Here is a 12,400-nt window from a genome sequence, read left to right as displayed (position 1 = left end):
CAGGAGAACCTTTTACTTAGTGGCAAAAAGTAGCAAAGCAATCCACTAATGTAAAGTAAAAATTAAAAAACAAATTCTAGCATGCACTGAAAGTTATTCCAGTGAGTAGTACATTTAACTGAAAGGTCACTAAGTAGCAGAAAACCTTTTGACTATAAAGTTCTTAGTGTTGTCTTGCACTGTAACTTACTCTGAGAGAGGAAGAAAATCCTATAATTTATCTAAAGAAAAGTTATTCTCCTTCTTAATTCGACTGTTTTTTAACCCAAATAAATTTTAGGATGACTGGAACACCTGGAGCCCTGGCTTCCAGCCATGCCTTACCTCCACAAAGCTATTATTTTCCACACAAGTAGTGCAGAGATGCTCTTGGCTGGGATCTTCAGAGACAAAACAAAATCTATCAGTCAAAAGACCAAAATCAGGATTTTTAATTGGCAACTCAAAACTGGTCCTTATAGTACTGATGACTGAACTACCAACAAGCTCTAGAGAACTTCCCTTGCAATGGGCCATGAAGCAAGACAGGCAGTGCATCAGCATGGAGGCATCAGTTGGATGGACAGGTTCATTTCTTTGCCAAACAACTGGGTCTGAGGTTTTCTGCACACCTGTAACATTCCTGCCAGTGCTGGAGCTTCAAAGTGGCCTGTCTGACTTTATCCAGCACTCACAGAACAGGAAAAAATCCAGAACTAAGTCAAGTTCTACCAAATCATATGAAAATCATTCTATTTAAAACAAAGGAGAAACAGACAAACTGTAACAATATAAAGAAGTTTATTTTTTTTTTATTTCTTCTTTTGTCATGTAAAGTTTCATTATTACACTCACAGCTTTGTACCAAACTGAGAGAAGAAAACAATGATCAGTCTGTGCACATGTTCTACACAGCTTAAATTACTAAATATTCAATCAAGTCATTTCATTCCATTCTTTCAAAAGACTGTTTAACATTACAGCAAAATGAAATCTGAGAAGCTGGCAGGCACATAGAATATATACCTACACAGTTTGCTCCTTGATGATTAATAATTTTACAAACACTAGCTGAAACAATTTCCTTATCCTTCCTCACATATTCTGCAACTCTGGACAACTTAAACTGCTTGAATTATAGTACCATACAAACCTGAAAACAAAGATTCACCTGTACCTGTGTTTTAATTCAGCTGAAGGCAAAAGTATTTTCCCAACAAAAACATTTCCCCTGCCATTTATTGCAGTTTGCAGTTATCATTTACCTTGATCCAGCTGATTGTACTGTTTGAAAATGTGCATTAAGAACTGCACTACTTCAAACACTCCACACAGCCAAGCTCCTGCTATTTTGCAGAAGCTAGCTTATATGCTGATAATATGTTTAAAGTCTGTAATTTACATATAAGTGACACAATGTAAGCAGAAGCCTGGATATTTAATGCATCTTTGTACCCAGAGATGCAGAAGTTTTCCCTCCATCCCCTTCCACATACAGAAGCAGCAGCAGCAGCATTAGGCCAGAGTGTTTAGCACTGCCAGATATCTGTTATTTTTCTCTGAAATTTGAAGGAGTAAGGAGAAACTAAGCTAGACCAATCCCAAAAGGGCTGCCATATATAATTAGCCATCCAGCAAGTGCAGAACTTGTTTTTAAACACCTGACTAATCAAAAAATCCACAGCTAACCACAAAATAAATCCTCACTCTACTCACTCTTCCACTCACAACTTTTTACTTGCATAAAAAACCAAACCAAAATCAAAAATAAATAGTCTCGAAAGTGGCTTCAGATGTGCAGTACTGCTTTTCATGCAAATATTACTGTGTTAAGTGTCACAAACAGCCCACCTTCCCAAAGCTACTACATTCTTCAACTAGAAGTATATCAGGAGTCAAAACCCTAATTGCAAGACCATAGAGGATCTTTAATGAATACCAACGAACAAACATTAGTTTGGCATCTGCAATTGCCTCCAGAAGTAAATGGCCAGTTGTGAAATCTGCACCAAATTCCAGCTGAACAAATAGGAAACCTCTCCACAGAACTCCAGAGAAGCTGGGGGATTTCCATAACTGCACAACTTTACAGCAATTCCTTTTAAGATATCCTTGTGACAAAATAGTACAGCATTTTTCTCTGAACCTCTGAGGATTTTAAAAAAATGTTTCTGATTTATGAAGCAAAATTTTTCACTCAGGCAGCTCTATTTTCCCACCTCTTTCCCATTTTAGGATTCTTACAATGTATCTGAAATGACCAACAAAGTAGCAAAAGACACCACTGCCAAAGCTGGACTTCAGAAGCCCAGACTTTTCAGGAGGACTGCTTTCAAGACAGTTAAGGAAATATCATGGACCACATACAAAAAAAAAAAAAAAGACTGCTTCCACCAACTAGAAAAGATAAACCCAACAAGCAAATGGGAATGCAAATAAAGTGTAATAACTCTGTTGTACCATCTAGGGAAAAAGATCTTTATATGTTCCTGAAAACAGCTGAAAGAATCACAAGAGAGAAGTAACAAAATCTATTCTCACACACATTTTTCAGAATGCCACTATTGCCCCACGGGCTTGTCCTCCAGACACTGCTCCACACCTTCACTTGCAGCACAGCCCATGAAGGATACACCTTAGGACACCCACCCTGTTTATGCCACACTTACATGCTCCCTCATTGTGGTTCAAAAAACTCCCAGAAGAACTCCTGAATATCAACATCTTTGGAAATGGTTTAAGTATTATGCAGTCTTCTGCTTTTAGGTCATGAAAAAACCCAAACAAATGCTCTCAGACTTCAGAGCAGTACACTGTCCCTCATAAAACATCTACACCACTTAAAGACTTCCCCAAACTTGATTCTCTATTGAATTGCTTCATCCACAGCCCATAGAAAGAAAGATTAAAAAAGCCCAACACCAAAACCACAAACACACATCCCCCAAAAACTAAAACAACACCATCCTCAGAACAGCCTGAGGTCTGGGCCACATATTGGGGCTTTTGGCTATGCACAAACAGCTTAATAAAAAGTAAACAAAAAAAATCAATCACCACAAAAGCACTGGAATCTCAGAGATTCCCATGTCTTTGACGGAAGATGCTATTGCATCTCATCCTGTCTCACAAAAAATATTCATCAGTGTAAGAGCAATTCTGCTTGTCTGGTAAGCTAATACAAAACCAGTGTGCTCCAGAGAAGGCCTTGATGTTCCTTGATTTGATGGCAGTCAAACATCCATGGGATTTCCTGAATCATTCACTTTCTTGGCCTAAAAAGGCTTCTTTACAGTCAAAGAATGAGGCTATAAAACTTACTTGGTCTGTGGTTGACAAGTCTGAAAGTAGTTGTGAAAAAGATACCCACTAAAATTCTACTCAGGTTTTTTGAAAAACTGGCACTGGATTCATGTGTAAGCAACTCAGTTTCACCTTCACTTACAGCTTAGGAAAATCTCTGCTTATTTTATCCTGAGCAGCAAGCTAGGCAAAAGTGAACGCAAAGATCCTTGCTAGATTAGTCTCAATGTTAAGAGGGTTCTTTGCTAAATTAGTGTCATTAAGGGAGAGAGGATGGCTAGTGCCAGAAGGGCATTGCACTGGACTTGACAAGGTGAAGCCATCCCACTCGAGGGAACACTTGCAGGGGAACCCTGACAAGCTGAAACAGTCTTCCCTTCTGCACTGGCCTCTCTGTGGTACTTTCTGTGCATTAGGAGAAATAAGACTTTTACATGTGATATGCATTTCATATCCTCAGCTTCTGCTTTAGAAATTTAGGCTTTAAAATCCTGCTCCATTCTTTCCAGTTGAGTTTTTGTGAACTTTTTATAGCCCAAGCCAATTAAGGCAGTTCACAACAGAAACAAAACACTACCAAAGTGGACACACTCAGACACACAGTGCCTTTGCAGTTCTCTTGCTTTGCTATGCCTAGAGAGTATGGGACTGCAAAGCTCAGTCACTAAGATTACATAAAATCAGCAATCCAATTATGGTGTTTTATCAAGACAGCAGTAGTGGTTATGCTGCTCTTTAACTTAAAGAAAAACAGATACCACTTACTTCTTTCCCATACATTAGGATCTATACTGAAAAAGACTAAGATTGCAAAGCCTGTGAGTAGAGCTGTTCTGGCTGTTTTGCTGCTACTGGCATCTCTCTCAAGAAATAATCACTTTCCTCAAAATAAACAAAATATCTCAAGAGGTATGGTATATCTATCACTGTATATATTGTGCCAGTTATAGCAACTTTTACACAAGGAATAAAAAATAAGTTACAATTAACATTAAAAAATTAGTTTATTCCAGTCCCCATAAAATAACTTTTCTTTATATGAAGAAAGTAAAAATGTACACTGGATATTCAGGTTACATTGTTAGAATTTGTGATATTCTGGTTTGCAGAATTTTATTAAAATCAGCTATAAAACTGGATACAACAAAACCAGACATGTCTTAGACACATAACAGGATTCCAGCTGAGTTTGCAAACAGCAGCACCTATTGTAATCTAAGTTTTCAACACCCCTTTAGGCTTCCCAAAGACTATGCTTCTTAAAAAAACAAATAAAACCACCTGAAAAAAGACAAACGACAAAGAAACAAGGCAGACAAGAGGAAGGAATATTCTTGTCCACCAATTAATTAAAAACTTGCAAGAACTTGGGCTAAGTCTTAATTACCAGCCTTATTTCTGCAGAGTGCAACACAACCTGTAGTCTCCACAGCAATGCATTTCAGCCCCACTCAGTTTTTGCATTCCAAGTGGGAAAAGAAAAAGGAAAGACTGGAGTAAGAAACTGATGCTATTTGGAATAATTCTGACATACAAAATTACTTCCCAATGTGGGAGGTGAAAAGCTTCATGAGTCAATCCTGCTGTCATCCTCAGCATGTCTTTCAATGTGTCCTACAGCATCCTAGAAAAGAACCAGAGAAGTCAATTTAAAAAAAATCATTATGATCATCACAAAAAAAAAAGCACTAAAACCTGGAAAATATTCCAGAAGTGTCAGTGAAAGTGACATTCTAGATAACATACAATTGTTTGGCTTAAAGCTTCTAAATATTATCATTGTCAAGCTATTAAATCACATATATAAAGTGTTTCACATAGCACAGCATTAAAGGCAAATAAAAAACACTTTTCTTTTTGATTAGAAGAGCAAATTACACAAACACATCATATCCAAAGCAGCACTTAAGGAGAAATAAAGGATTCTACTGTTCATTAATTCTTGAAGAAACCTCCATCCTTCCCATATGTTGGAAAGCATTCAAAGGAAGGCAGTTTATATTGCCAAGGACTAAAATGTAGATTTTACCAGTCAGTCTAGAGGTAACTGCCCTCCTTACACCCATCCCCCAATCCTTTCCACATTACTTCATCCAATGCCTTCTTCATTTTTTCCCCTTTCTGTGGTAACTTTTATCCAGAAGTTTATGCACTACTTATTTAAAGATTGTTTGTAAAACCAATTTCATGTGAAAAATAAACAGTGAAAGAGATAGCAATGGATAAAAATTAAAAGGATAAAAACCTGTTTTCAAGGCAGATGTTTGTTCATCTTATAAATACATTTTTCCTTCAAAAATGTCCTAATATCTTGAGTAGAATTTCTTTAATATTTTAAGAATTGTACCATTTCCATGTAATAGTTTAGGATCAAACTGTTTTAAATTGACCATAATGTCAATTTACCATAGCTGCACTGTTCATCTGCCACAGGCTGAACTGAACCCTGTTAGCCTTGGATGACTGTAACCACATGCAGTTAAGCCTGCCAAGGCCAGAAAAATTTAACCCTTTTTAAGAGAAATAGGATCAAGTCCCACCATTGTGGTGATATAAAGTACTTTATATTACCAAATACAATCATGTTATTTCAACCACGTACCTGCTTGGAACCTTTCCTGGAGGTAAAGAAAGCATCACAGTTCTTCCAACGACATTTCAGGGTCTGAAAATTTGGATTTGTGTGGTCAGTTAACAGGTGTTGTTTCAGATGGTCCACAACTCCAAAGATCAGTGAACATCCATGCCACTGGGAGAAAAAACAACACACCAGAATAAGCCAGGAAAATACAATTTTTGCTAATGCTTTTCTTTGTACAATTTCACAATATTCTGCCTAGACTGTAAACATGCCTGCCAACTTCTGTAAGTTTTTGATCTTATTACATTTCCATTTTCCATGGTCTCTCTTCTTTTAATTACAGCTTTACAGAAATTTTTCCTGCCTTTAGCCAAGCCAAGACCATCACCAGGAATGGTCGGAGGAAGAGAGGAAATAAGCCTTTACAAGATTTAAGCTTACCTGTGACAAAGTCATTTGGAATTTAATTAAACTTATTTAGCACAGTAAATCAGCTTTTCTATGTCACTCATCCAAAGTTTTAGGTGTTAAACAGTTACACATCTAAAAACAGCCAGAAAAAACAGCAATTCACACTAACGACTTGCCCCAAAGCACATATACACATACATACATATATACATACATAGATACATATATATACACACACACATACACACAGCAAAGACAATTAAAAAATGAAACTAGTGATAAAAACCTAAGTGATATATATTTTAATACACATACATACATATTTTTAAAAAATACACATTTAAAAAAAAAAAATCATGAATCATCTAAGTCAACCTACCCAAGACTAAGTGACTAGAGACCACCCCCAGAAAATTCAATAATGAAGGCTAAATACAATTTGCTAGTTACCCAGCATCGATAATTTTGCATCAGATTAAGCCTCACAGCTCTGACACTGCCATCATAGCATCCGGTGTAGATCTGTAAAAAAACATTTATGGATAAACAAGCTGGGAATAAAAGAAAAAAAAATGTAAAATTTTGAAAGAGACTTCAGTGTAGGTAAAAGCAATGAAATATCAGCATGCAAGGCTTCTATATTTAAAAATAGGTATAACCAAACTCTTTTAGTATTTGCATTCATAGTTCACAAAAAGCTACACATGAATAAGAAATGCTTCCATAACCCCTATTGTTGATAGTGTCATGTGTGTAACAGTTCAGAAATGTTTAAATTACAGTGCTATCCACTAAAGTTAAAAAATATGTAGGTGTAAATGTCAAGTTGAAATTATTTCCAGGACCTAACCAGTTCTACGTATATCAAAAAAGGATGGAGAGGAAGTGTGTGAAAAAACATGAGAATTTCAGAAAGACTAATGCAAATCCTTTCACTCATCACTAAACTTCTCATCTAAACCCTTTGATTTGAGAATGTCCCCGACAGACACTGCTGGGGCACAGCTCAAGCCTCAGGCTGGACTCACATGAGATGTGATGCTTGGGCAGAAGGTATTCCAATTAGTAGGAAATCTGTTCCTTTGGATTTAACTTTTCTGTTATTACAGATCACTACAATACCTTTCCTTTTACAGTCTCAAAGTAACTTTGCAAACAAATTCCTAGACATGCAGACAAATAAGTGCTTTTAAAGACTATTTTAAGAAATATTTATCCAGAACTGCTTCTGAAACTTATCTTGCAGGGCAGATGCATGAAGAAACCTGTACATCTGAATAAACTGCACAGCTTTGTTTATGTTCAAATTCCTAGACATGCAGACAAATAAGTGCTTTTAAAGACTATTTTAAGAAATATTTATCCAGAACTGCTTCTGAAACTTATCTTGCAGGGCAGATGCATGAAGAAACCTGTACATCTGAATCAACTGCACAGCTTTGTTTATGTTCTGTCAAAGGTTACTAGAGGTTTGGCTGTGGGTGAAGTTTTTCTCCAGTGAGATTCCCTTCAGTAAAAGTCAAACAGGACTGACATTTGAAAAAGCAGAAGTATTTTACTATTTCTAGTGTCTTCACAGTCATCATAACTGCAAAAAGAACTATTGTTTTAAGACTGCAGTAAGCTGAACAGTGATTTTTCCCCAGACAGTAATATTACATAAAGCTGTTATAGCCACTTGATTTTTTGACTGAGAACAACTTGGAAATGCAGCCAAGCAGCAGGCTGATTTCTTAATCTGAAGAAATTTAACTGTCTTGTATGCACCTGTGGCAATTACAACCTTCTCTTTAAGAACAGTGAAAAGAAGGGAGTTACCATGCTCTTATGGATGGTCATACACATGATCATATCTGAGTGGCCTCCATAGACTTGCAAGCGGTCGTGTGACTTGAAAGAAATAGAAACAGACATTTGTTAGCACAACATTTTTTAAGAGCCATTTTCCATAGACATGTAAATGATAATACTTTCAAGAGAAGTTTCCTTGGTACCAACTCAACTGATATGGTGGATTCCAAACTTTATAGCCACCTTGAAAAGCTCACTTTTGCTTACATTGCTTCTGGGAGTCTTTTTGCCCAACTAAACTCTTGTTCTTTCAGCAGACAAAACTAACATTTCCCCACTTTTCTGAGCTGTCATTGTCTTGGAATAACCCAGGTTCTAAAAAATGTTTCAGGTTATATTCTTTAAAACCGATGTATTTTGACTGGTGAGACAACTACATATTCAGAGTGATGGGAAAAAGAGAGATGGGCTAGAGACCAGAAAGGACAAAGATGACTTCTATTTGACTTCAAAATCACTAATTAACACATATTCGATAAATGTCATTAGTAACCACCTATTTTCTTACCTGTAGTTCATAAACACGAACAAATTTATCCAGACATGCTGTCACCATGACTTTCCCAAGAATGTTCACAACCGTTACTGCATGGTTATGGCCCTTATAGATCCGTACCAGCTCTCCGGTCTGCATCAAGAAGAAGCAATGGTAAAAAAGGTGTTGGGTTTGTTTTTTCTTAAATAAAAGTACAAGATGGTTTTACCTAACCTGTACAGGGTAGCTAGCTTCAATGCTCACTACTCAAAAACAGAAACACCTGTTATTAGAATTCCATTTCCTGTGAAGGCACTTCTAGATTATGATCAAATACTACTTATCCTTTTGTTTGCCCATACTAACACAGAGCCATCTCAGTACAATAGAAATGCATGGGTCTGTGTAAAGTTCTCTTTCTTCTCTTCTGTTTCTGAACATGAGCCACCAGTGTGCCCAGGTGGCCAAAAAGCCAATGGTATCCTGGCCTGTCCCAGGAATAGCATGGCCAGCAAGACCAGGGAAGTGATTCCTCCCCTGCACTCAGTACTGGTGAGGCCACATCTCGAGTGCCATGTGCAGTTTTGGGCCCCTCAGTTCAGGAAGGACATTGAGGTGCTGGAGTGAGTCCAAAGAAGGGAAAGAAGCTGATGAAGGGTGCTGGAGCACAAGTGTAATGAGAAGCAGCTGAAGGAGCTGGGTTTGTTTAACCTGGAGAGGAGGAGGCTCAGGGGGACCTTATCACTCTCTACAACTCCCTGAAAGGAGAATGTGGCCAGAGAGGAGTCAGCTCCTTCTCCAATGCAACCAGAAACAGGACAAGAGGAAATGGCCTCAAGCTGCACCAGGAAGGTTGGACACTAGGAAGAAACTCTTTACAATTGAATTTTGAATGGGCTGCCCTGGGAGGTGTTGGAGTCACTGCCCTGGAAGCCTTTAGGGAAAGATTGGATGCTGAAAATTCCATGGTATAGCTGATATGGTGGTGTTTGGTCACAGGCTGTTCTCTATGATCTCAGAGGTCTTTTCCAACCTAATTGATTCTGTTTCCATCATTAGTTACATATTCCCACCCATCCTGAAACTAGTACCATGCTATTAGTATTAGCAATATTTATGCAACCACAGGGATCAGTTAGCAAAACACACAGAAATATACTAAATATATATACAGCTAAACACACAGAAATAAACTCTTTTTGTATCAACTAAAATTTCCCTTTGATAAGTTTCTTAATCTAACTTATTGCATAGCTGCATGAATACTTCTGCTAGGACTAAGGGAAGATGGTGTAAAAGAGGGAGAGACAAAGCATTCATGATGCTTTTGAACAATCTAGCTTGGAGCACAGTGTTCCTCAAGTTCTTCCACTAATAAAGAAACTTTTTCTCCACCAGACTATCTCACATGGCTTTTCTTTGAACCCTTTCCATATGATCAGCATGTTTGTAGTTATATTTGCAAAAGCAAGATGGCCAGATAAAAAGGCATTGCATATCATGTGACAAGAATCAGCAGGTTTATGTAGCCTCTTCATGCTTCCAGAGTTACCTATAGTGCATAGTCATATTCACAAAATCATGAGACTTCCTTTGCTGGAAGCAATCAGTCCTACCAGTCAGTCAAGTATTCTGGAAATGCTGACTTTATAGCATAGGAATTCAGTGCCTTAGTAGCAAAAAGTCATTCCATCATTTTATATGAGACTTACATGAATGTTGTGGGCATGGACAGACTGATCACTGGATCCACTGAATACCAGATCATTCACAACCTTACAAAAAAAAAAAAGTTTTATATTTTGTAACATATATGGAAATGAGCAAGCAAAATATTAAGACACTGTTCAGTTTAAAATTATACTCTAATATTTCCTAAATTTGAGAGCCTTAAAACCAATCAAGAGTATGAAAGAAAAAGCAAGCACATGCACAGTAAAGCCCAATGTCTCTTGGAAATTTTGGACATGCTGCATATTTATATGCTGCTTATGTAAGAAAAATTATGCTGCTGACCCCTAAAAAGTGACAAGACAAGAGGAAACAGCCTCAACTTGCACCAGGGGAAGTTTAGAATGGGTATTAGGAAAAGTTTCTTCACTGAAAGGATGATCAGGCATTTGAAAAGGCTGCCCAAGGAAGTGATGGAATCACAAATTCTGAAATGTTCAAAACAGAGACGTACATGTGGCAGCTGGGGACATGAGATATGGCAGGCAAACAGAGAATTTCCCTACCAAATTACTCAGTTTTTATAATTTAAAATAGAGAAATCCTCCATTTCCTATCACAATCTGCTCATCATTTTAAGCATTCTTTGTCCAAAATGTATTTTCAGAGACACTTGCCTTCATGCAGAGAATAGTCTTGCTGTGACCTTCCAGGGTTCTGAGGAGCAGCCCATTCCGCGCGTCTCGCACGCTGATGGTGCAGTCATAGGAGCCCACTACCAACAACTTGCGTGCTCCTTCCTGAGCTGTGGCTAAACAGCTCACTGCTCTAGGGCCATGGCATTCAAAGGTATCAACCTGTTTATTATTCTGGTGGGGGAAGAAAGAAATGGAAAGAATTAAAATTTTGCTATGACACTGATTAGACCACTGAGTCCTTTTTGTGCTATGCTTGTTATGGCATCTGATTTCAGCTTAGTAACACACAAAACAGCAGTGGTAAGAATTGCATCTTAAAAATTAAGTTTCCAAATCAAAGAGAAAGCTCCTTATGTAGACCAGGAGGCACCTTAAGGAAAAATGCAACAATACAGCACCTAAAAGAAAGGTAAACAAAGAGACAGGCAGATAGGACAGCTTCATGCATGGACAAAATAAACATCCAAAAGGGGTCAACAAGCAACCATTTATACCCAAATATGTTTATTACAAATACATTTACTACTGTAGATAAAGAATAGAAAGAAACACAGAGGAAAAAACCAGAATCACAACAGGCATTCAGGTGCCAATAGTTAAACTTACCTTTATGCTGAAAGTAACCACTGTGCCATTTGCAAGACCTGCATAAAGGATCCGCCATCTACTGTGTAAACAGAGCACTCGATCTTCCAATTTAAACTGTTCCATGCACTCTTTGGTCTAGCAATGGAAAAAAGTACTTAAACATTTTTATTAACTGAAAACAATTCAATAAAAAAAAATCTGAAATGAATGATGATTTTCACTTTTTAAACCAACAGAACTGGAGAAAAACATCTGAGAGTCTGGTGTCACATGGCAGTTTGAGCTTCACTTTAATCAGGACCATCTGTAAGGCTTGACTGTAGTTCAGCAACCAGTTATAACCCTAAAGACTTTGTTCTAGTCACAGCCTTTAATGTGTATAGAAATTTAGACTACTGACTAAATATATATATATATATATACACACACACATGTGAAAAGAATCTGTTACATGGTCGACAATTCCCTATAAAGTTTCCCATAGGGAACTTAAGGGTTTAAAATCTCTGGCAGTTTGCTTTCTGAAGCAGATATTTGCTTTCTAGTCCTTCAAGTAACAGGTTGGGTAAGTCTTTTTATCATTTAGTCTCAAGTATCCAGCTTCAGGAAGCCTTAGGTCTGCTCTTTCACGTACCCTCAGCATAACAGATACCTGTTCTCTCTAGAGCTGCTCTAAAGATACAGCAGAGAGCAGTGCCTTCCATAAACAATGAAGTTAAAAATACAGGAAGAAAAGTAAGATTCATGGCCAAACAGCTATCCTGCACTTTGGTGTTCCCAACATTTGGGACTATGCCACACTGTTCCAGCAAAAACTCTACTGACAAGCTAGTCAAAAGATTA

General features: G+C 37.6%; 1 protein-coding gene across 2 annotated transcripts in view; it reads right to left on the bottom strand.

Annotated features, from left to right (window-relative positions):
* Positions 1-761: 761 nt before the first annotated feature.
* The window catches only part of ZNF106 (zinc finger protein 106), a 40,332-nt gene continuing 28,693 nt past the window's right edge, over positions 762-12,400 (bottom strand). For both annotated transcript variants that reach the window (XM_058025458.1, XM_058025459.1), the window contains exons 15-22: positions 11,576-11,692; positions 10,949-11,140; positions 10,313-10,375; positions 8,634-8,753; positions 8,093-8,164; positions 6,725-6,796; positions 5,885-6,031; positions 762-4,906 (exon numbers count right to left, since the gene is read on the bottom strand). In XM_058025458.1, coding sequence (XP_057881441.1) covers positions 4,850-4,906; positions 5,885-6,031; positions 6,725-6,796; positions 8,093-8,164; positions 8,634-8,753; positions 10,313-10,375; positions 10,949-11,140; positions 11,576-11,692 — 840 coding nt within the window. In that variant the 3' untranslated portion in view covers positions 762-4,849. The remainder of the gene's footprint in view (positions 4,907-5,884; positions 6,032-6,724; positions 6,797-8,092; positions 8,165-8,633; positions 8,754-10,312; positions 10,376-10,948; positions 11,141-11,575; positions 11,693-12,400) is intronic.

The sequence above is a fragment of the Melospiza georgiana genome, chromosome 6 (genome assembly GCF_028018845.1).
Source record: "Melospiza georgiana isolate bMelGeo1 chromosome 6, bMelGeo1.pri, whole genome shotgun sequence".
NCBI classification, from domain to species: domain Eukaryota; kingdom Metazoa; phylum Chordata; class Aves; order Passeriformes; family Passerellidae; genus Melospiza; species Melospiza georgiana.
Note: the sequence above shows the minus strand (reverse complement) of the source record. Positions and strands in the feature narration are given on the sequence as shown.